Consider the following 20,857-nt stretch of genomic DNA (forward strand, 5'->3'; position numbering starts at 1 on the left):
TCTGTTCTCTGATTAGATGTTGCCATGTTCTTCCTGCCTATCTAACTTTGAATGACAGGCAGGGCTTAGAAAGCTGATGCTGAAATCCCATGCTGGCACCATTTCCATTAAGGCCAGTGAGTCAACAAAGCTACTGTTGGAGCTGTGCCACAACCTGGATAAGCCCTGCTTGTCAGTCATAGCCGGAGGAGCAGGGAGGGGATAGCACTGAAGTATGGAGAGATGATGCAGTTCACACTTCAGTGCCCTTGCCACACCTCACTTTACACAGTCAAGAAAAAGCATTTAGGCTATGTTCACACAACATATATTTTCGTAAAACCATGGCCATTGTACAACAGCCATGATTTATACGAAAATATACCTTACATTACTGCCTATGGAATCCCTTCCGAAGCGTATACACATAGTATCCTTAGCGGCGCCGCAAACAACTGACATGTCAGTTTTCTGCGTCCGCTATTCAGTGAATAGAAGCCGCAGAAAACCCTGTCAGTGCACACTATGGAGCGAACAGCTCCAGTCGCTCGCTCTATTGTGTGCCGTGGGGAGTTCTGATGCAGGCGCGCATTGATGCACCCGCATCAGAACTCTGCGGCCAGAAAGATCATCTGGCCGATACTGCAATACCGGCCGGCATGATCTTTTCATAGACTGGCTGTTTCGTGACCCGGCCAGGTCACGGAATGGCCAGTCTAATACGAGGTCTGAACATAGCCTTATTCATGTTTTGGGCTTATGAACATGTCAGTTTATTTTAAAGGCAAGCTTTGACATAGCAGAAGGCACAGCCATGATGCAGCTGTCATGTAGTTTAAAACCACTCTCACATACTGTTTCTTCTCCTTTTATAAATTAATTGTATTTTTATTGAAGGATTTTTCAAAGAAGAATAAAGTAATAACAATAGAAATACATATAGCAATGCATGCCTTTAGACATGAATATAGTACTAGGAAGTATAGTTATATCACTGAGCTAAAAGTCAACATTAAGTAAAATCAATCACAAATTATGCATTTCTGTATTCCTGCACTAAAAAAGGTGTAAAGGAGGAGACAGGACAAAAAACACATAGGGGATAGAAATCATAGGGGAACAGAACGCTGTTTAGGTCGACCCTCCATGGGGTACATTTGGGCTTGAGTTCTCCCTCTGTACCCAATAAACATCCCAGAGGTCCCAGACTTATTATTGTTTCATGGTGGTTAGCTGCTCCATATTTAACACTGGAATGGAGATGGAGCAGTAATTTCAAGGTATTACGCCCTGTCTCTGTTGAGGCTACATTGCAAAGGTAAAACTAAATCCAATGGAATCTCCAAACCTTTGATCTCTTTCATTATGCTTTTCACTAAGTTCCAATATGGGACAATGAGAGGGCAAGACCAATAAATGTGTCTCAAATGTGTCTCATTTACACTCATTGACACCTCCAGCAAGTGCTAGGAAGAGTCGGATTCATAGCATGTAAGGCCTCTGGCATATAATACCAAAATGACATCAGCTTATATTAGTTCTCTTTATAAGTAACGCAAATGGAAGTGTTATCGGCTCTGTCCCAAATCATACACCAGATAGCCTAAGGTAAACTCCTGCGAAAGAGTCCCTCCCAATCGTCCATATATAGATACAGAGTATCCTCTTTAGGGTTGGGGTATTGAGTATCTGATATATGTCTGATACCCCTATTTTGCTGAAGTTTTGTAGGGAGCAAAACAGTGTGGTCATGTAACACTGTTTCTCAAGGTACTGGCACTGCGCTGATGATAGCAGGTTGTAGCCTTTAGCTAGAGTACAACACAGTCTTCTGACAGTTAATAGCAGTGCAATTGTGCAAGATGTTTAGACACTATAACTAAAGGATTTTACAGGTAGACAGCTTGCAAAGCCACATGTCTACGAACAATCAGTAAAAATCTGAACAACTTCACTACATGAGATCATACCTTATGATTGACAGCACTCAACAGAAAAGTAGGAACATATGCATGAGATTATTCATAAAGAATAAAGAATAACACTTCCCCAGCCTGTCAGCATTATGTTAAGAGGGGCTATTTATTTCTGGCAGCTCCCATAGAGAAAGAATAGAAAGACTTAAAGGGGACAACTCCTTTAAGTATTTATTTAGTATTATTGAGATTTAGTATAATAGAAATCTTTACATATGACATCTTTTTGCCTATTACAAAATGTGCATTTTATTATAGCTAATGTAGCTACAGTGACGCTGTTATCTAGAATGATATAGAAGTTTTCTAACTAAATAAACCTCATTTAACTCTTTTTGGATGTTACCAGGGGAAGTCAAGAAAGGAATAGTATCTGGTTTTCACAGCTGGATTCGCTTCTACATGTTAGAAAAGAAAGGCTTGGTGGATTATCACAGTCATAACTATGATGGGCCGGTAAGTTCAATCACAACAACTAAATCATAGATGTTCTACAGAAAAAAAGTATACTAGTCGTGTAGTTTTACTGGGATCAACACCAGACAAGAGACATAGATCATCCATCCATGGAGGGCACGTAATAGGCATCGGGACTGACACTGTAATGGAACTACCAGGGACATCTATTATTTTATCTAGAATCTGTCTTGTTTGCCAGGACAGCTATGATCCATCTCACCCTGTGCGTCCGCTCCACCATGTGCTTGTCTCCTGTTCCTAGGTCACATGGAAAACCTGCAGGCTTTTCTACTCCACATAATGCCATTAACCATTAGGCATTCCTAGCAATGCAAACAAGTCCTGTATCCATGAGAATGGCAGCAGAGCAAACAGGACAATTCAATTTAGTCCTGCACAATTTAATTATGAGCCGCCAGTGTCTTGCCTTGTTGACACTTCAGATATGGTTGTTTGGGAGGACAAATTAGGTTAAGTTGACGATGTTCATTGTCAGAAGACACCATGCCTGGCCAGCTGCAGGGGGCTGAACTGGGGTCATCAAAGAGATCCATCCCCCAACCCCTCCACTCTAACCTAACACTCTTTTTTTCATTAAATATTTAACTTATTTGATCCAAGAGGTAAAAGATTCATTTCAATGTCTTCTAACATTTATAATAGTACAGGCAATAAGTTCTGGGAAAACAGTCTATGATTATTAGTCATGCAAGCCATTTTCTTTATGTATATTTTTTATCTTGACAGTGGGAAAGCTACCCTGATGTGTTGGGAAAACAGTTTAAGTGGGACGGTTTTCATAAAGAAGTCGGCACTCAGATAATAGGCTGTAGTCCTGAGTTTGACTTTGCACTTTACTCCCTTTGCTTCATCAGTCGCCCTGGTAAAAAGTAAGTCAAGTCCTAAATGTTCTCAATTACATTTTTAAAAGCCTCAATATTATTATAGGTCAGTACGCCATGTGTAACTTATGTGACTTAGTTCTATTGTATGTAGTGGGGTTTAGATGTGGTATTTAGTGGCAAAGAAGTCGATCCAGCACTAAAATCTTGAAAACTTTATTCCATAAGAGAAAAATTGGCAATGCACCAACAGGATACAAACAGCTACACCTCGTGCGTGTAACAAAGAGCAAAGTGCTTGAAATGCATAGAGGTGTAGCTGTTTGTCTCCTGTTGGTGCATTGCTGATTTAAATCTTATGGAATAAAGCATTCAAGATTTTACAAAGTGCTGGATCGTCTTCTTTTCTTGGATTATATGAATAATGCATATGGCTGGATGTGGATCCTTGCGCTGCATTGAAGTAGAGGTGCGCTGGAGTGTGTGTATATATACCAGGTGTCACTACCCTGCCAATGAGACAAATGAAGAGACAAAAGCAATGTACAAACATCTGACATGCAGGGGCGGTCTTGGCATTTCTGGGGCCCCAAGCGAAGTTATGTCTGGGCCCCCCCCCCCCTCGACGCGCGTTCCAAAACAATAGACCACTGTGTGTTACCCTCAGTAGTATATACCCCTTGTGCGTTACGGCCAGTAATATATACTCCTTGTGTGCTGTCCCCAGTAGTATATACCCCTTGTTTGCTTCCCCCAGTAGTATATAGACCCCTGTGTGTTCATCCAGTTATATATAGCCCCCCTTGTGCTCCCCCAGAAGTATATAGACCTCCTGTGTGCTGCCCCAGTTGTATATAGACCCCCTGTGTGCTGCCCCCAGTTGTATATACCCCCTGTGTGCTCCCCCACTAGTATATAGGCCCCCTGTGTGCTCCCTCAGGGGTATTTAGCCCCCCTGTGTGCTCCCCCACTTGGATTTAGACCTCCTGTGTGCTCCCCCACTTGGATATAGACCCCTGTGTGCTCCTCCAGTAGTATATAAACCCCCTGTGTGGTTCCCCCAGTAGTATATAGACCCCCTGTGTGCTGCCCCATTTGTATACAGACCCCTGTGTGCTCCCTCAGTTATATATAGTGTATACCTGTGTGCCTCACAAGTAGTATATAGACCCCCTGTATGTTGCCCCAGTAGTATATAGACCCCCTGTGTGCCCCGCCAGTAGTATATAGACCCCTGTGTGCTCCCCCAGTAGTATATAGCCCCCCTGTGTGCTCTCCCACTTGGATATACACCTCCTGTGTGCTCTCCAAGTTGTATATAGACCCCATTCTGCTGCCCCAAGTAGTATAGACCCCCTGTGTGCTGCCCCCAGTAGTATATAGACCCCTCTGTGAAGCCCCAGTAGTCTATAGCCCCCCTGTGTGCTCCCCCTGTTATATAGTTCCCCTGTGTGATGCCCTCATTTATATAGACCCCCGATGTGCGCTCCCCCAGTTAAACAGACCCCTGTGTGCTCCCCCTCCCATATAGTATATAACAATAAAACAAACATTTATACTCACTTGGGTTCGGGCGTCTCCTCTTCTCTTCACTCTTGTGGCTGCAGGAAGGGTTTTCCCTGCGATCACAAGAGGCCACGCTCCCCTTGTCCTGGCGCCGATGCTCCAGTGATGTCACTGGAGCACCGACACCACAAGGACAGAGTGGCCACTTGTGACCGCAGGGAAAACCCTTCCTGCGGCCACAAGAGTTACTGACAGGAAGGGAGCCAATGTCTCCCGCCCTGTCAGTGCTGCTGCATGTAACTATGAGCACTCATTACGAGTGCTCATAGTTACAGTTGAGATGGCAGCAGCGAGCGGGGCAGCGGCCCTGCCCAGCGGTCTTGAGCATAAAAGTGGGGCTTGGGGTCCCCCTGGACGTTGGGGGCCCCAAGCGATCGCTTGGGTTGCTTGGTGCCAAAGACCGCCACTGCTGACATGTAACCATATAACCATGTTTTAGTACTCTTTCTTTAAATAATAAGAGCTAATACACATGGGCATAATATTAGGACTAGAAAATGGAACGGCATTTCAATAAATATGTAAACTAACTAATAATAATATGTATCATGCACAGAGAAATGCACAAAGAGACTGACAAAAGTGCTTGCTTCTCTACACCCCAAAGGCAAAGGCATTATGTATGCGGCAGTAGAACATATACCCTGTTGCCCCAAAAATAAGGCCTACCCCAAAAATAAGCCCTAGCTTGATTTTTCTGGGTATTGGACTAGGTTTGAAATATAAGGCCTACTCCAAGAATAAGCCCTAGTTACAGTCAGCTCCTCTAGCACTAGCGTTAGATTATGTCACTGATGTTACAGAGACGGAGAATAGGTATCCTGCAGCTCTCAACCATCCTGGACAAGTGCCTCGCTACCGCTCACCCACTTCCGACTCCTGTATCCTGTCCGACTCTACGAATCTGTAAATAGATTTGCTCATCTCTAACTGGTATACAGTAACTGTACATTTTTTTTTATCCCCAAACAACATGAGTTCAAAAAGAACAAACTACTACATGGAGTACAAAAAAGGCAAAATGTGTGATTGTTGCTCAAGGAGAACAATAAGACCTAACCCAGAACTGAGCCCCAGACCTTTTCCTAGGAAAAAAATAATATAAGCCATGTGTTATTTTCAGAAAAACATGGTAGGAGATGAAACAAGATAGCACATGTCACAATCATTTTTGTGTGAAACTCACTCAGTGTCTCTAAAGTATATGAAACCAGCGGCGTACAGATGTACCATACAGCCTACCAGGAGTCTGTGGGTACCATATTATCACTTGGAGGCTCTATGAAGCCATTATACACCTGTGTGCATGATGTGTTATATATGTAGTTGTCATATTATAGTATTATACTTCACAATATACCATTATCTATAGAAAAGAACTAGTTGAAACAACTAATCGCTCTTTATTGCACTTGCAGATGTACAGTCAGCATGGGAGGCCATGAAATATCGATACAAACTTATGAATGGACCAAGACCTCGTATAAAAACGGCAAGAAGTTCATCGCTACCGCCTATCCTTCATTTTAGAGTGGTCAATGATCATCTCTCTGACTCATTTTTTATGATTTGCATTTTACAAATACTTTTGTTGTGTTTAACAATTTTTATCAGACAAGAAAGCATAAAACATCCAAATACACCCTGAAGGAGCGCTCTTAGTAAAACTGGACAGTGATTTATGTCTAATGGAGAACCTGAGGAAGTTCGTCCATGGACATGGACTTAGGAATCTAACAAAGAAGTACTGGGTCAACCCCCCCAACCCTATGCTGGGAAATTGTTTGGGTGGGTTTAGACTACGGAATTCTCGCTGATAAATTCCATGGAATTCCGTTGCCTGTATGCGCTTACTGCCGCGTGCCTTTCCGCTGGCTCCAAAGACACCATTCTATGGGCCGGCTGATTCCGCAGAATCAGCCGGCCTATAAAATGGTGTCTATGGAGCCTGCGGAAGGGCGCCCGGCCGTGAGCACATACAGGCGACGGAATTCCGCGGCATTTAATCCGAGAGAATTCCGTAGTCTGAACACACCCTTAGGTGTGTGGTAAATAGAAAAAAAAACCTTTGTAGACTTTTGTTTTTAAAGAAAATACATGAAGTAAAGCTTTTTTTTATCCTGGTAAAAGAGTTAACTTGGTTGCGCTAAACGTATGTTTTTCATGGTTATTCCTTAAACTCCACCTAATGTCATATTACTGAAATGTTCCTGCTAGGGAAGAGCATCTCTCTTGTAATATGATGTTATAAGGGATATGATATGGTAGTAAATGGAGCCTGGCACTCCTATTAAGAAACACCTGCAGACCACAGGAGTCCTATGACATATTAAAGGGGTTCAGCTATTTAAGTAAAAAACAAACAATAGACAGCTAGGGTTGTAAAATAACTAGACGGAGCATACTTAGCAGTTCAGCACTGGTCAACGCTGGTGTTATGTTCTATCAACTCTGCTGATGATGTTCTAAAGTCACTGTGGCCAATAACTGCAGCCAAACACTATGGCCGATTTCTACAGCCGATCACCATGAACGATCACCGAAGTTACAGTATGTTAAGAGTGTCATCAGGGAAAGTAATCCCTGTAGTTTTCTGTAGTAGTGGACTATGTAAAGTAATGTATAGGATTTTTGAAATATACTTTTGTGTATTTTCTAAGTATGATTATTTTGTAATGAGTTATTCTATGTGACTAAAATGATGGGCGTAGGATGGGGTATTGTAATTTGTGTTTAAACAAAAAAAAAATCAAGTTATTATTAAAAAGAATAAAAGCCTCAAAGTTTTAACCAATAATAAAAAAAAATTAATATTTTATCTTTGTGTGTAAATTTGCTCCTGCCCATTCATATGATGAAAGTGTTTCTCATTAGCCAGAACAATTGTATTATTTTAACATGACTTTATCACTTAAACATTCTTCAATGGTAGAAGTTAAATGCAAAAAAAAAAATCACTATGAATTGAGGTGTTTCTGGGTGTGAACATTGCTCAGTGCTCCATATCCTAGTTATGATGCTTGTATGGCTATTGTAGTAACCTCCAGCACTGGGCAGGGGTCATAGACACTGACTGGCCTGTTATTTCACAGTCACATATTCATATAGTATATATCATAGTCAGCATTAACTTTTTCAGCAGTTTGTGTTATAGAAACTCTTTTGTAGAGTCGGGTCATGCTTCCTATGTGTCACAATAACCCAATGAAGGTACTAATCACTATATACGAGGACACGATGTTTTGTTGATGTTCTCATCCAGTCATCACATGTTGACCCTCTTAAAAGATAGATCAGATATTTTTTCCCCTATTTTTTCCTGCTTTCAATGCATCAACTCCAAGAACTGACTGTTCACAGGCTATTATCCCACCTGTTGACACAAATCTCTCTCTCTCTCTCTCTCTCAGATATATATATATATATATATATATATATATATATATATATAATTTTTTTTTTAACTGTTATACTGTGCTGACATCAATATACAGTATACTAAACAGATGATGCACTGGTAAGTGCCTAAGGAACAGTTCAACACAATACTACAAGCATTCTGCAGTGATAGATAGAGAGAGAGACTATATCAACCTATCTATCTATATATATATATCTATATATATATATATATATATATATATATATATATATATATATATATAGATATATATATATAGAAGATAAAGATTTGCAGATGGCACTGTGTAGGCTCAAAGGCTCAGGTGGGTGCACGAACTCAGGTAGCCAGACCCAGGCTTCCAAATCCACAGCAAGTCAAGCGAGGCGGCACTCCAGTATAAAGTGAAGAAAATGATTTTATTCACCCATCAATGTGCAACGTTTCGATCTCTCATTGAGATCTTTTTCAAGCTTGAAAAAGATCTCAATGAGAGATCGAAACGTTGCACATTGATGGGTGAATAAAATCATTTTCTTCACTTTATACTGGAGTGCTGCCTCGCTTGACTTGCTATATATATATATATATATATATATATATATATATATATATATATATATATATATATATATGATATGCACTGTGGTAGGAGTTATTCATTAGAAGCTGAAGATTGATGTAATTTTTTAAGCAGAGGTCAGTGGTTTAAGGATTTTATCTCCCGGGTTGTGGCAGTGTTAGATCAATAGATTAGATAATGGTTATACTCAATTATTACCACTAGAGGTCAGCACATACACAAAAGTTCAAACAATATTTTCCTAAAGCCACAAACCTACATTCTAAGAACTGTGCGGTACGTACATTTATAAGACTGTCAAACAACGGCTACTATTTGCAATGATCTTAAAACAGGTGTCTTTGTTCCTAGAAGGTAAATGGTCTCTGATATACCCTACTAAATATGCTGGCAGTGGGTGTTGTTTTGTCAAAGGTTTTTTGTTTGTTTGTTTTGTTTGCTTTTTTGTGCAGGAACTTCACAATATTTCAGACTGAATGGACTGGGGTGTAATGCTAAGTCAATCACTGCATGATGCAAGGTAGTTATCAGTACACGCAACTGACTAGTGCACTCACTCAGGAATGCGGGACAACTGTTTCCTGAATTATGGATTCCAGGGGGGATGGCCCTGGACGGAATAAAAACGGGGCCCCTAGGGGTGATGTGGGCCCCAGCACTTGCCCGGGAAAGCCAGGTGCTGACACCAGCCCTGTTCGTGACTCTCTGCATGACTCTCGCGCTGGAATAAAAGGGTTCATTTGAGCCGCTAAAGCTTTTCCAGAAGATACAGGACACATGGTGAGGCAAAGTTTGAGCAGATCTCCTGGGCACTGCTAGTAGCATTACCCAGAAAATCTGAATGATTGTTTCACTTACAATTAATGTGCTAGCAGCTTTACTGCAAATGACACTTTATAAACACTATGGGGGAATTTATAAAACTATAAAATTATTATTAAATTAGGCCCACCCCCTTTTCCCCAGCCGGATTCAGCTAGAAGAGATGCACGCCTCTTAGTAAATCCAGCCCGCTGTGCATACGATACTGTGCCCGGCACAACAAATCTACACCTGCTTGTAGATTTGGATCAGGCGTAGATTGGGACGAGGTGTATATTTGGATCATGATTTAAGCCTGAACAGGCGTAAATTGTGCTAATGTAGTGACCCACCAGGCACTACAAAGTTTTATCTGCAATATGACATGTGCTCTGTATAAAGTAACTGTATAATGCTTTATCATTGGTGTCCAGCAGGTGGCAGTGCATTGCCAACATGTTGACAGTGAGCATTGGGACCCAGCGGCCTTCCACCTCAAGTGTGTTGCCTAGGCAACAGTAGGAGGTCTGACAGGTCCTGTGAGGAATTGAGTAGATGTAGTCGGTGAGGAGGAGCAGACACATGCTCTCCATCATAGTCAGATATAAGCAGTCATGTGCTGACTAAAAACTTCAAGTAAGTGAAGTAACCTGCTGAGTGCAGAGCAGGCAAAGTAAGAAGAGAGAGAGAGGAGAGATTCTAACCAGCCAGACAAAGGCTATAACCACTAAGGCAGAGGGAACCCAATGCTCACTTCATGCAGCCTGACTGGAAAGTGACTGAACACCATTCCAATGTGCTGTATTACTGTGTAAACCAGAAAGTAAAGTCCCTCAGTTATATCACCCAGTCTATTCATTGTCTCCAATCACTGGAAACCAACCACCTCATTGCTGTGACGACCGCCCAGGGCCTTAGGAGAGCCGGGACCGCTAAGGTAGGAGTAAAGCACCGTGACACTATTGCCCCTGACAACACCACCGGCACCCTATCTGGTCCTAATAGAGCCTCCAGTCCACCGTGCGGACGTTGCAAAATGGCGTCACGAACTGGATCGAGACTTCTGCGCCTTGATCCATCAGTACCCTACTAATATCCAGGTGTGCCCCCCTGACAGAGACTGAGATTACAAACCCCTATAGTGACTTTTACCTGCTTAAAACAGCTGAATACTGCATTCACTAATTCACACTGGCAGAAGAGGGGTTAATCAGCCATTTTAAGAGATTAGACTGCCCTCCTGCTGCCCATATATGGAGAGAGGCTGTGTGCTGGACTGTGGTATTACATGCTGTGTCTGTGTGGATTGCTTACAAGTCTCCCTGTGAATAAAATCTATGCTAAAGCCCCCTCTATAAGTGTCTCTTACAGAAATAAGAGTTCAGCAAGCTGCTTGACCAGAGGAGCCAACCTTCTTAAAGGGGGAGCACAAAAATACAGCCGGCATTGTGTGAAAGGAACCCAGCTAGGCTGTACACTCAGCAAGCTCCTAAGTCCCTGGAGTCCAGGATTTCATGCTGTGGACACATGAGTGAGTACTATTGGGGGAATAAAGCAGGGAAAAGTCTGTTTGAAGTATTAGCTATCTCCCTGAGTTGCACATTCTCCATAAACAAGTTGCTGCATTTATTCTTAAAGGAGCCACGTCCCAATTTCCTGCCCGCTGCCCATAGCAACGCTTCAAAAAAAAAAGTTAGCTCAATTTAAATCTGCTAGGCTGGTGCAGAATGTTGAGGACAATGTTGGACAGCGAAGACAACACCCAAGTGGGCCACAGCAATTCTTCAGCTCCCATTACACCCAGCTGCATTATGCGAATAAGTATGCCATACTATCCAGGCGCATCATGGTATCCTCATTATGATGGAACACCTGGTACCCTTCAAGAATTTAGAGAAAAAATGCAAAGTCATTTTAAACTGTGCTCTGTTACTGAAGAACAGAAAGTTGAAATTTTGATCAACCAATTACAAGGACCTGCACTCCGTGAGGTCAAGTCCTGGCCTGGACATGAGCGCCAAAACAGTAAACAGATCCTAGACCGACTGAGTGTTACCTTTGAGTCTAGAACTGCTTCTGAGCTTAAGAAGCGTTTCTTTGGGATGAGACAACACCCCAAGGAGTCGCTTAGAGACTATTCCCTGACCTTGCAGGAAGCATGGCGAGCTGTTATTTGGGTCGATCCTCATAAAGCAGTAGGTCAAGATCAAACCCTTCGTGAACAGTTTATTGAAGGTGTGTTAGACAAGACTCACAGGAGCCAGTTGAAAATGTTGTCTGTACAACATCCAAATGCTTCTTTCCTAGAATTTAAAGAACTAGCCATAGAAATACTAGAGGAGAAATCTCTGCCAGAATGGCAAGAAGATAACAGAAGTGTGACGACTCCCATACCAGCACCTGTAAGTCTGATGGTTGAACAGAGTGCTCAGTCCCCGACTGCTCAAGTCTCACATTGCGCTAAAGCTATGGAAAAAGTAGAGAATGAAGCAACACTGGCTAACCAAATATCACACCTCACTGAAGCAATGGAAAGAATGATGAAGCGGATGGATCGACTAGAAAACCCCTCTAGACAAGGAAGAGAAAGTCCTCCCATACGGAACCGAGAGCGACCACCACCACCTACAAGAGAAAGACAGTGGCAACCACCGGTTAGACGCTCAGATACCTGGTATCAGAGTACCAGAGGATTACAGTGTAAATATTGTCACCGCAAAGGGCACCGTGAGGAAGATTGCTGGCAGTTAAACGACAATCCCCTGAGGCTGCGGGACACCCCTCAGGTGGAGAGGCGATAGGTCCCAGAGATGCTACATGGATGCCAAAGTATGTGGGTTCTAGGCCTACAGTCAAAGTCAGCATTAACGGTGTGAGCTTCCCTGCCTTGATTGACACTGGATCTCAAGTGACCACTATAAGGGCCGCAGCGTTTGAAAAGTGTAGTAATGGGGCACAGTTAACAAAAACTCCAGAAGCCTTGTTCCACATCATCGCTACTAATGGAAAATCTGTACCCATACACGGGTATTGGGAGCCAACCTTGCAGATTGGCGACACAGAACTTCCCCGACAAGGAGTGATCGTGATTCAGGTCCCTGAGGATGAAAACTTCTCAGTGATCTTGGGCACCAACGTACTCCGCCATTGCTATACTGAAGTGCTGGAAGCCCTACGAAAGACTTTACTAAATGTGCCTAGAGGCTCTCAGAAGGCCATCTATAAAACTATGAAAGTGCTGGCAGCTCAGCAGAGGTTCACTAATATCAAAGGAGAAATATGCCGTGCTCGCATCAAAGACTCTCAACCAATCCGGCTGCAACCTGGCACTGAGACTATGGTGTGGTGTAGAGCTTCCATGGGACTACAAGGACAAGATTACCCTGCATTGATAGAACCGACCCTAATAGGAGATGACATACCTGTCATGGCAGCTAGAAGTCTTGTGACAGTATCTCGTGGCCAAGTACCCATTCGTTTGTTGAACGTTAGCAACCAGCCAGTGGACTTGAGAAAGTATCAGGCAGTAGCCAGCTTGTACAGTATTCATCAGGAAGATCTGCTTGAAACGTCTGTTACTGCTGCCCAACAAACTTCAGCAGGCAATTCAACTGAAGATCCAGATTCACAATCCTGGCTGTCCGAACTAAGTATCGGTGATGACACCACCTCCACTGAACAGATTCAAGGTGTGCTGGAGGTAGCCAAGCAACATCATCAAGTCTTCAGCAAACATCCTATGGACTATGGACAGACCAGTTTAATCCAGCATACCATACCAACCGGTACGCATCCTCCTATCAGGGAGAGATACCGGCCTGTGCCTCCTGCCATGTACCAACAAGTGAAGAAAATGGTCCAAGATATGAAAACCACCAACATTGTCCAGGATAGCCACAGTCCCTGGGCTGCTCCCCTAGTCCTAGTAAGGAAGAAGGACGGAACAATCCGCTTCTGTGTGGATTATCGTAAGGTCAACAACATAACGCATAAGGACGCCTATCCATTGCCCCGGATAGAGGAGTCACTTGCAGCTTTAGGCTCTGCAGCCTTCTTCTCAACTCTGGATCTGACCAGTGGCTACTGGCAAGTTCCCATGGCACCAGAGGACAAAGAGAAAACCGCCTTTACTACCCCGATGGGTCTCTTTGAATTCAACTACATGCCATTCGGCATACATGACATTCCTTGGGTTCGCTAGCTATTACAGAAGATTCATTCCAAAATTTTCCCAGATAGCTAGTCCTCTCCAAGAGCTCCTCAAAGGGAATCCTAAAGATCGTCAGAATTCACGAATCCCTGTGGAATGGACTAGTGAGAGAGAAGCTGCATTCCAGCAATTAAAAGGCAAGCTTACTGAACCACCGATACTGGGATATCCGGACTATAGCCTGCCCTTCTGTCTATACACTGATGCCAGTAAGAAAGGCCTTGGAGCAGTGCTCTCCCAGACACAGAATGGAACCGAAAGAGTAATCGCTTACGCAAGTCGATCATTGAGAGAACCTGAGCAAAATGATCAAAACTATAGCTCCTTTAAGTTAGAGCTTCTTGCTTTGGTATGGGCAGTGACTGAAAAATTCAAAGACTATCTAGCAGCTTCTACATTCACTGCCTACACGGACAATAACCCATTGGCGCACTTGAACTCAGCTCGCTTGGGAGCCCTAGAACAAAGGTGGGCTTCTCGACTAGCTAGTTTCAACTTTACCATCAAATACCGGTCTGGTAAGGCCAATGACAATGCCGATGCTTTGTCCAGATTACCCGCAGAGAAGGAACTTATATGCATTGATGAGCAGTGGGAAGATGTGGAAATGCCCGCTTTCTATGCTCGATTTGCACTGCAAGAGGCTCAGCAGATAAAGCATAACGCTCTCAGTAGTCCCCAGCAGAGTGATCTTGTTCCTCCAGTTGAAAAAGAATGCTGGCTAAAGCTTCAGGCGGAAAGCAGAGTAATCGGTGAACTATTGGATTACTTCTCCAGTGGGCGAGTTCCAGAGAGAATCCGAAAACACAGAGCCGACACAGAACTGACACGGCTTTGGCGACTGAGAAAATCCCTCTTCCTGTTGAGAGGTTTGCTTTATCGCAGAATTCTAGACCCAGTCACTTATGAACGAGTCTTCCAAGTGGTGATACCCAGAAGAGATGCCAAAATCGTCCTGGACATGTATCATGACCAATCTGGCCACTTTGGAGTTCAAAAGACAGAAACTACCATCCGAAAAAGATTCTTTTGGGTCAATATGAGAGCTGACATTGAGGATTGGTGTCGTAAGTGCCCCACTTGTGTAGTGAACAAGAGTGAAAGACAGGATCAGCGTGCACCACTCCATCCAATTGTGAGTAAAAGTCCCCTTGAAATTCTAGCCATTGACCATGTGAAAATTGGACCAAGCCGATCTGGACACACCCATGTCTTAACCATGGTTGATCATTACACCAAGTTTGTTGTAGCTGTTCCTGTAAAAGATCTCACTGCCAAAACTGCAGCTGCCACCTTGTGGAAAAGCTTCATCCTACCCTATGGCAGCCCTGACAAGATTCTCACTGACAAAGGATCTGCTTTTGAATCTGAGTTGTTCCAAGAGTTGTGTGCTCTGCACAGTTGCAAAAAACTGAGGACAACAGCATACCACCCTCAAGGAAACGGATTATGTGAGAAAGTGAACCAAATCCTGATTAACAGAGTCAAAACCCTCTCCACAGAGAAGAAGGCAGATTGGCCAAAGTTTCTTCCAGAACTAGTGTTCCTTTACAACAATATTTCCCATTGTTCTACAGGATACACTCCTTACTATCTAATGTTTGGAAGACATGGAAAACTACCTGTAGACGTTGCTCAGGACATCTCCATGCCAGATTCAGAACCTCTTCTTCCTCAATCAGATTGGGTTAAAGAACATCAGAGACGTCTAGAAGATGCCAAAGAAATTGTTGACTCTAGAATTGAGAAAGCTCAACAAAAACAGAAGCAGGATTATGATCTACATGCCTGTGCTGAACCCTTTCAAACAGGAGATTCCGTATGGTTGAAAAACAATCATCCTACTAGTAAGCTAGATAGCCATTGGGAGCGTGAACCGTACATTGTGCAAAATATTCTTTCTCCAGAAGTGTACGAAATTTATCGTGAAAATCACGGTACTCAGCGAGTACATCGCAACAGGCTAAAGAAATGTTTGAGGGAACCTGATCCTCAACCGCATTCAAGTAAAGAGCCTGAACCTTTTGCACAAGCATCAACACCTCAGCAAAGTACCACTACTGAAGTACTCACTGGATTAGATCCGTTCCAGTGGTTCCTCCAACCTCATATCAACATATTGGTTCCAGGGCCTGCAAACCCTACTTCAGTGGAGACCCAACAGAGTCCTCTGCCTATGCCTCCCTTACCAACTGAAAATATTGACACTCCAGAGAACTTCTCTACTTCGTTTCATGACTTGGAAGAAGAAGGTACAGAACCAGAAGGAAGTACCCAAAACACTTTGCGAAGATCTCGAAGGGAGAATCAAGGAAAGCTTCCCGCTCGTCTGAGAGATTATGAACTGTTACCACCGCCAAGGAAGTTATCCTGTGCAACAAAGACTTTCTTGATTTAAGATAATAACAAGTAAAAGACTCCACATCTGCTCAGGATATCACCCCAGTTGCGCCATGTTTGCGCCAAAGTCCCTTGCTTTTCCCCTTCTCATGTTCAGATGAACTGTTCATTATCCCTGAAAGGAACTTACTCTATGGATCGCAGTTATCGCCTTGTGGATTACAATTATTTCTATTTGTGTTTTTCCTATGGAATAACTTATTTTTGAGAACTATGCTATTCCCAGGATGTTCTTGTTGATGCAACGTTCAAGTTGACCGCCCAGAGAAGAGACTCAGACCTATACTTGAGCTCTCTGTGTCCATTTTTGCACTGAAAAGTGATACGTTGAAACATTATTTTTGCATATTTTTATAATTTTTCGTTGGACTTCTCATGGTAACATGGACTCTTCACTAATGTTTTGCATTGCCTTTACTTAGTTTAGTCAGGATTTGCAGGTACCCCGAGCAGTCCTCACCCATTGGTCCATGCGATCCATTGCCTAGTGTCTGAAAGACGATCCAGCTGCTCCAAGCAAAGAACAAGTATAACTGTGTTTATTAAGTGTAAATGGTTTTTACTTCCTGTGTAGTTAGTTAGAGACGTCTCATTTATATTTTTGTAAACATGTATTGATCAGCATGTTGTGACACAGTGAAGGCCTACACTTAGTTTGGTAGTTTGACACTAGTAGGTATCTTGGCGATAAAGTGTTCTGAGCAATTAAAGGCCTTGATACTCTTGAAGGGAAAACAGGATTAAGCCACCCTTCTAACGGTAGATTAGCCAACTTGTTAGGTGGTTGGGATAATTACCCCCACACTTTCTGTGTTTCCTGGCCAGAAACATCGGAAGGTTCAAGACTAGTCTTAGCCTTTAGCACACTAGTATTAGAGAGAAGAGTAAAACACATTAGCCATAGCATAGTCAGGGAACTGTGTATGAGTCTGTGGTAACTTTAGGTAACATTGGAGCTACATGCAGCATACAGAATAGCCTAGTCAATCTAGGTCCAGCTCGCATGACAATAGGAACATAGACACTGTAGTATACATTACATTAGGACCAAGGCATTCCTTACAGGTGCACTCCACCAAACGCCTGGGTGAACATGGTACAATGCCCCGACATACAGGTAGTTTCATTAGCACAAGCCGGGGGCGGCTTGGGTCTTCTTTAAGGGGGTATGTAGTGACCCACCAGGCACTACAAAGTTTTATCTGCAATATGACATGTGCTCTGTATAAAGTAACTGTATAATGCTTTATCATTGGTGTCCAGCAGGTGGCAGTGCATTGCCAACATGTTGACAGTGAGCATTGGGACCCAGCGGCCTTCCACCTCAAGTGTGTTGCCTAGGCAACAGTAGGAGGTCTGACAGGTCCTGTGAGGAATTGAGTAGATGTAGTCGGTGAGGAGGAGCAGACACATGCTCTCCATCATAGTCAGATATAAGCAGTCATGTGCTGACTAAAAACTTCAAGTAAGTGAAGTAACCTGCTGAGTGCAGAGCAGGCAAAGTAAGAAGAGAGAGAGAGGAGAGATTCTAACCAGCCAGACAAAGGCTATAACCACTAAGGCAGAGGGAACCCAATGCTCACTTCATGCAGCCTGACTGGAAAGTGACTGAACACCATTCCAATGTGCTGTATTACTGTGTAAACCAGAAAGTAAAGTCCCTCAGTTATATCACCCAGTCTATTCATTGTCTCCAATCACTGGAAACCAACCACCTCATTGCTGTGACGACCGCCCAGGGCCTTAGGAGAGCCGGGACCGCTAAGGTAGGAGTAAAGCACCGTGACACTATTGCCCCTGACAACACCACCGGCACCCTATCTGGTCCTAATAGAGCCTCCAGTCCACCGTGCGGACGTTGCACTAAATAAGGCACAGGAGGAGGCCACTCCTCCTCCCCACCTTGCCGTAACCCCCTGCCCGCCTATCGAGTTAGCAAGGGATACAGCAGGCATTCACCAGGGTGAAGGGGCAAATCTGCGCCTTCACTCTGGCATACGCCTCGGGTGAAACTTTTATAAATGTGCACCTATGGCCCTCATTTACTAAAACTGTTTAAGTGTAAACTTAGACAAGACAGTCTTTAAATGTGCCAGATTTATCACATTTGTCGCACTTAAAGACTGTCTAGTTTTTTGGTGCAAAGTTTACACCATCTATTACTTAGCTTGAAGTCTAATAGAATTTTCAGACAGATTCAAGTGCACTTTTTGGTGCAAAATAGACCACACCACATTATTCTGTGGTACGCAACCAATGATGTTATGATGTTACTCGTGACGCCAGTCGTGTGGTACTATACAGGTGTGATGTTGATACCTGTTTGGCCGGCTTATTGTCCCTGAATGGTTGGTAACCTCCGGGCTTCTTGCGGGTCCCTTGGGCACTTGTCATGGCAACCTGGGGTGGTAGTAGTCCCACCCAGGATGTTGGTACCGCTACCCACAGAGAAGAAGAAAAATAACCCAAGGTAGATGGTGGTATGTGTATAGGTGCAGGTGTCCTGTGCGTTTCATACAAAAATAGAACAGTTTACTGAATAACGTTGCAAATAGACAGTACACTCTATGCAGATTGTCAAGATTTTGCACTAACTTGGTCGCTGACAATAACGTAGACTTAGGCTTTCAGGAATAGGTGCTTGAAGAAAGTAAGAACTTTGGTAGAAGTAGTAGTGCTCTGTGAGGTAGAGAGAATAGGAGAGAAGTTGCCAGAGGAGCCCTTGCACAATACTGTACTCTGCTGGAACTGAAGAGTATATATAAGTAGATAAGTGATACTCGTACTCACGTTTAGACCTATGTCTGACCGCCTTCTGCCCCCTAGTATCATAGAACCTGTCCAAGGTGGGTAGCACCAGCCCCAGTCTTCGGTTATCTGGGTGTAGCAGACTACCAAGGTAACCTGGTTGTTTTGCACTGTGCAGTAGGATACATAGATCTTTGCTTATGGTAGCTTTGTCCTACTGGGGTCAGCTCTTCTTGGTTCAGAAGTCTGCCCTGCACTTCCTAGACTAGACTAAACATGTTCCTGGTGTGGGCTAGGCTGTCCCCCTTAAGGTATCTTAGAACTGCATAGTAAAAGGAGTAGTTGCTTGGTTAGAAGAAATATCTCTTAGCATCTGTCTTTGGTCCCTGTCAGGGGTCCTGATCACAGCCAGGCCCTGGCTTAACTTCTGCAGGAACTTGTTTTTTTGTGTCCTCTCTCACTATAAACCTGACTAAGACTAAACTCACTCCCTCCACCAGTTTAACTTCTTCTACAGGGGTAATATCTAAACCTTTTTGTGAGTGGTGGGGCTGAGTGTGGGTAGGGGAGGGAGAGGGAGAAGAGGATAGGAGAGATAGAAAGGGCACCTTTTAGTGGTCAGCACAAAACCTGTGGTACAACACATTTAATCCTTTAGCTTCAGCTGTGCATAGAAATACATATAAACAATAGTATCACCGAGTGGGGAAACAAAGTATCACCCACTTTTACCTGAGTGCACGACTTACTGGGGTGCATATATAACAACACCCATTGTGGGATACCACAAATGCATAAACCCCTTTTTCTTACCAGGCGGAAAAGTGTCTAAAATGTCTAGAGCAGAAGAGGTTTTTATGGGGAGTTGCCTCTGCTCTGAACAGTTCCTGTCACAAACAGAGGTGACAACAGAGAGCAGTGTGTCAGTCATGGTTCTATGGGTAAGTATACTTTGTTTATTATGTTCATGCACCCCCCTGTCTTTTTTTAAATTTCACAGGACTTATTCTTTAAGTCACATAATTTGCCTTGATACAAGTTCAATATGATCTTCTGCCAATCAGTGAAAAACTGTAGACGTTAAAAGTATATATGGATGACATCTGCGAGTGGTATCTATCAAAGCCATAAATGCTTATTATTATTTTTTTTTTTTTACATAGAAGGCTATGGAATGTTCAGTGAAAGTTATCTGTTAAGGCACTGGCCACACATATACATTTCTCACAGCATCTTTTGGTATACAGATTGCATTTTACACAACCATCCAGTATAGAAATATATATGTGAAATAAATGTGTACAATTTAAATTTTAACAGTCTAAGGGGGAGAATATGTTAAATAAGGAATCTGTTGATCATATATATTTCCATCATATTTGTTTAACATCTTGTGCTATACAGTACATTGTGGCATATGCCAGGTTTACTGAAAAGTTAAGACAGGGCACCTAAGTATTTATTCTTAAATCTGATAACATTTTATATTGTGTGAATACAGTTTACATCTTTTTTGCTGTGGTGCTTCTGACTTTTTTTTTTTACTTTTAGATCCTGTCTTATAAATCTGAATCCAATCTAATGTCAGGCAATGTAACCAGCAGAGTACCAAATATTCCATTTGTTATCCTGTTTCTCAAGTCTCATTGAAATCTAGCACTTCAGTGAATAAGCTGGTTCCCTATAGAACTCCTCCTTTTATTATCTAATTCAAGTCTCTAGTGGTGATCAGATCGTAAGCCAACAACCCCAGATCCCTCCTTTTGTTGGGAACACATAACTGGAAAGGTTAATGAGAAGAACATAGCAATTGAGTAGAGGGAGGCAGGAGAAGGAGGGAGGGAGCGTGGAGATGATGCAGGGACGGTTGAAAACCTAAAAGCTGACAGATGG

General features: G+C 43.0%; 1 protein-coding gene across 1 annotated transcript in view; it reads left to right on the forward strand.

Annotated features, from left to right (window-relative positions):
• The window catches only part of ENDOU (endonuclease, poly(U) specific), a 28,428-nt gene extending 20,790 nt beyond the window's left edge, over positions 1-7,638 (forward strand). Inside the window, exons 8-10 of the mRNA XM_069972220.1 lie at positions 2,305-2,411; positions 3,162-3,304; positions 6,241-7,638. Of these exons, the coding sequence (XP_069828321.1) occupies positions 2,305-2,411; positions 3,162-3,304; positions 6,241-6,352 (362 nt within the window). The 3' untranslated portion in view covers positions 6,353-7,638. The remainder of the gene's footprint in view (positions 1-2,304; positions 2,412-3,161; positions 3,305-6,240) is intronic.
• Positions 7,639-20,857: the final 13,219 nt, after the last annotated feature.

The sequence above is a fragment of the Dendropsophus ebraccatus genome, chromosome 5, assembly GCF_027789765.1.
Source record: "Dendropsophus ebraccatus isolate aDenEbr1 chromosome 5, aDenEbr1.pat, whole genome shotgun sequence".
NCBI lineage: Eukaryota > Metazoa > Chordata > Amphibia > Anura > Hylidae > Dendropsophus > Dendropsophus ebraccatus.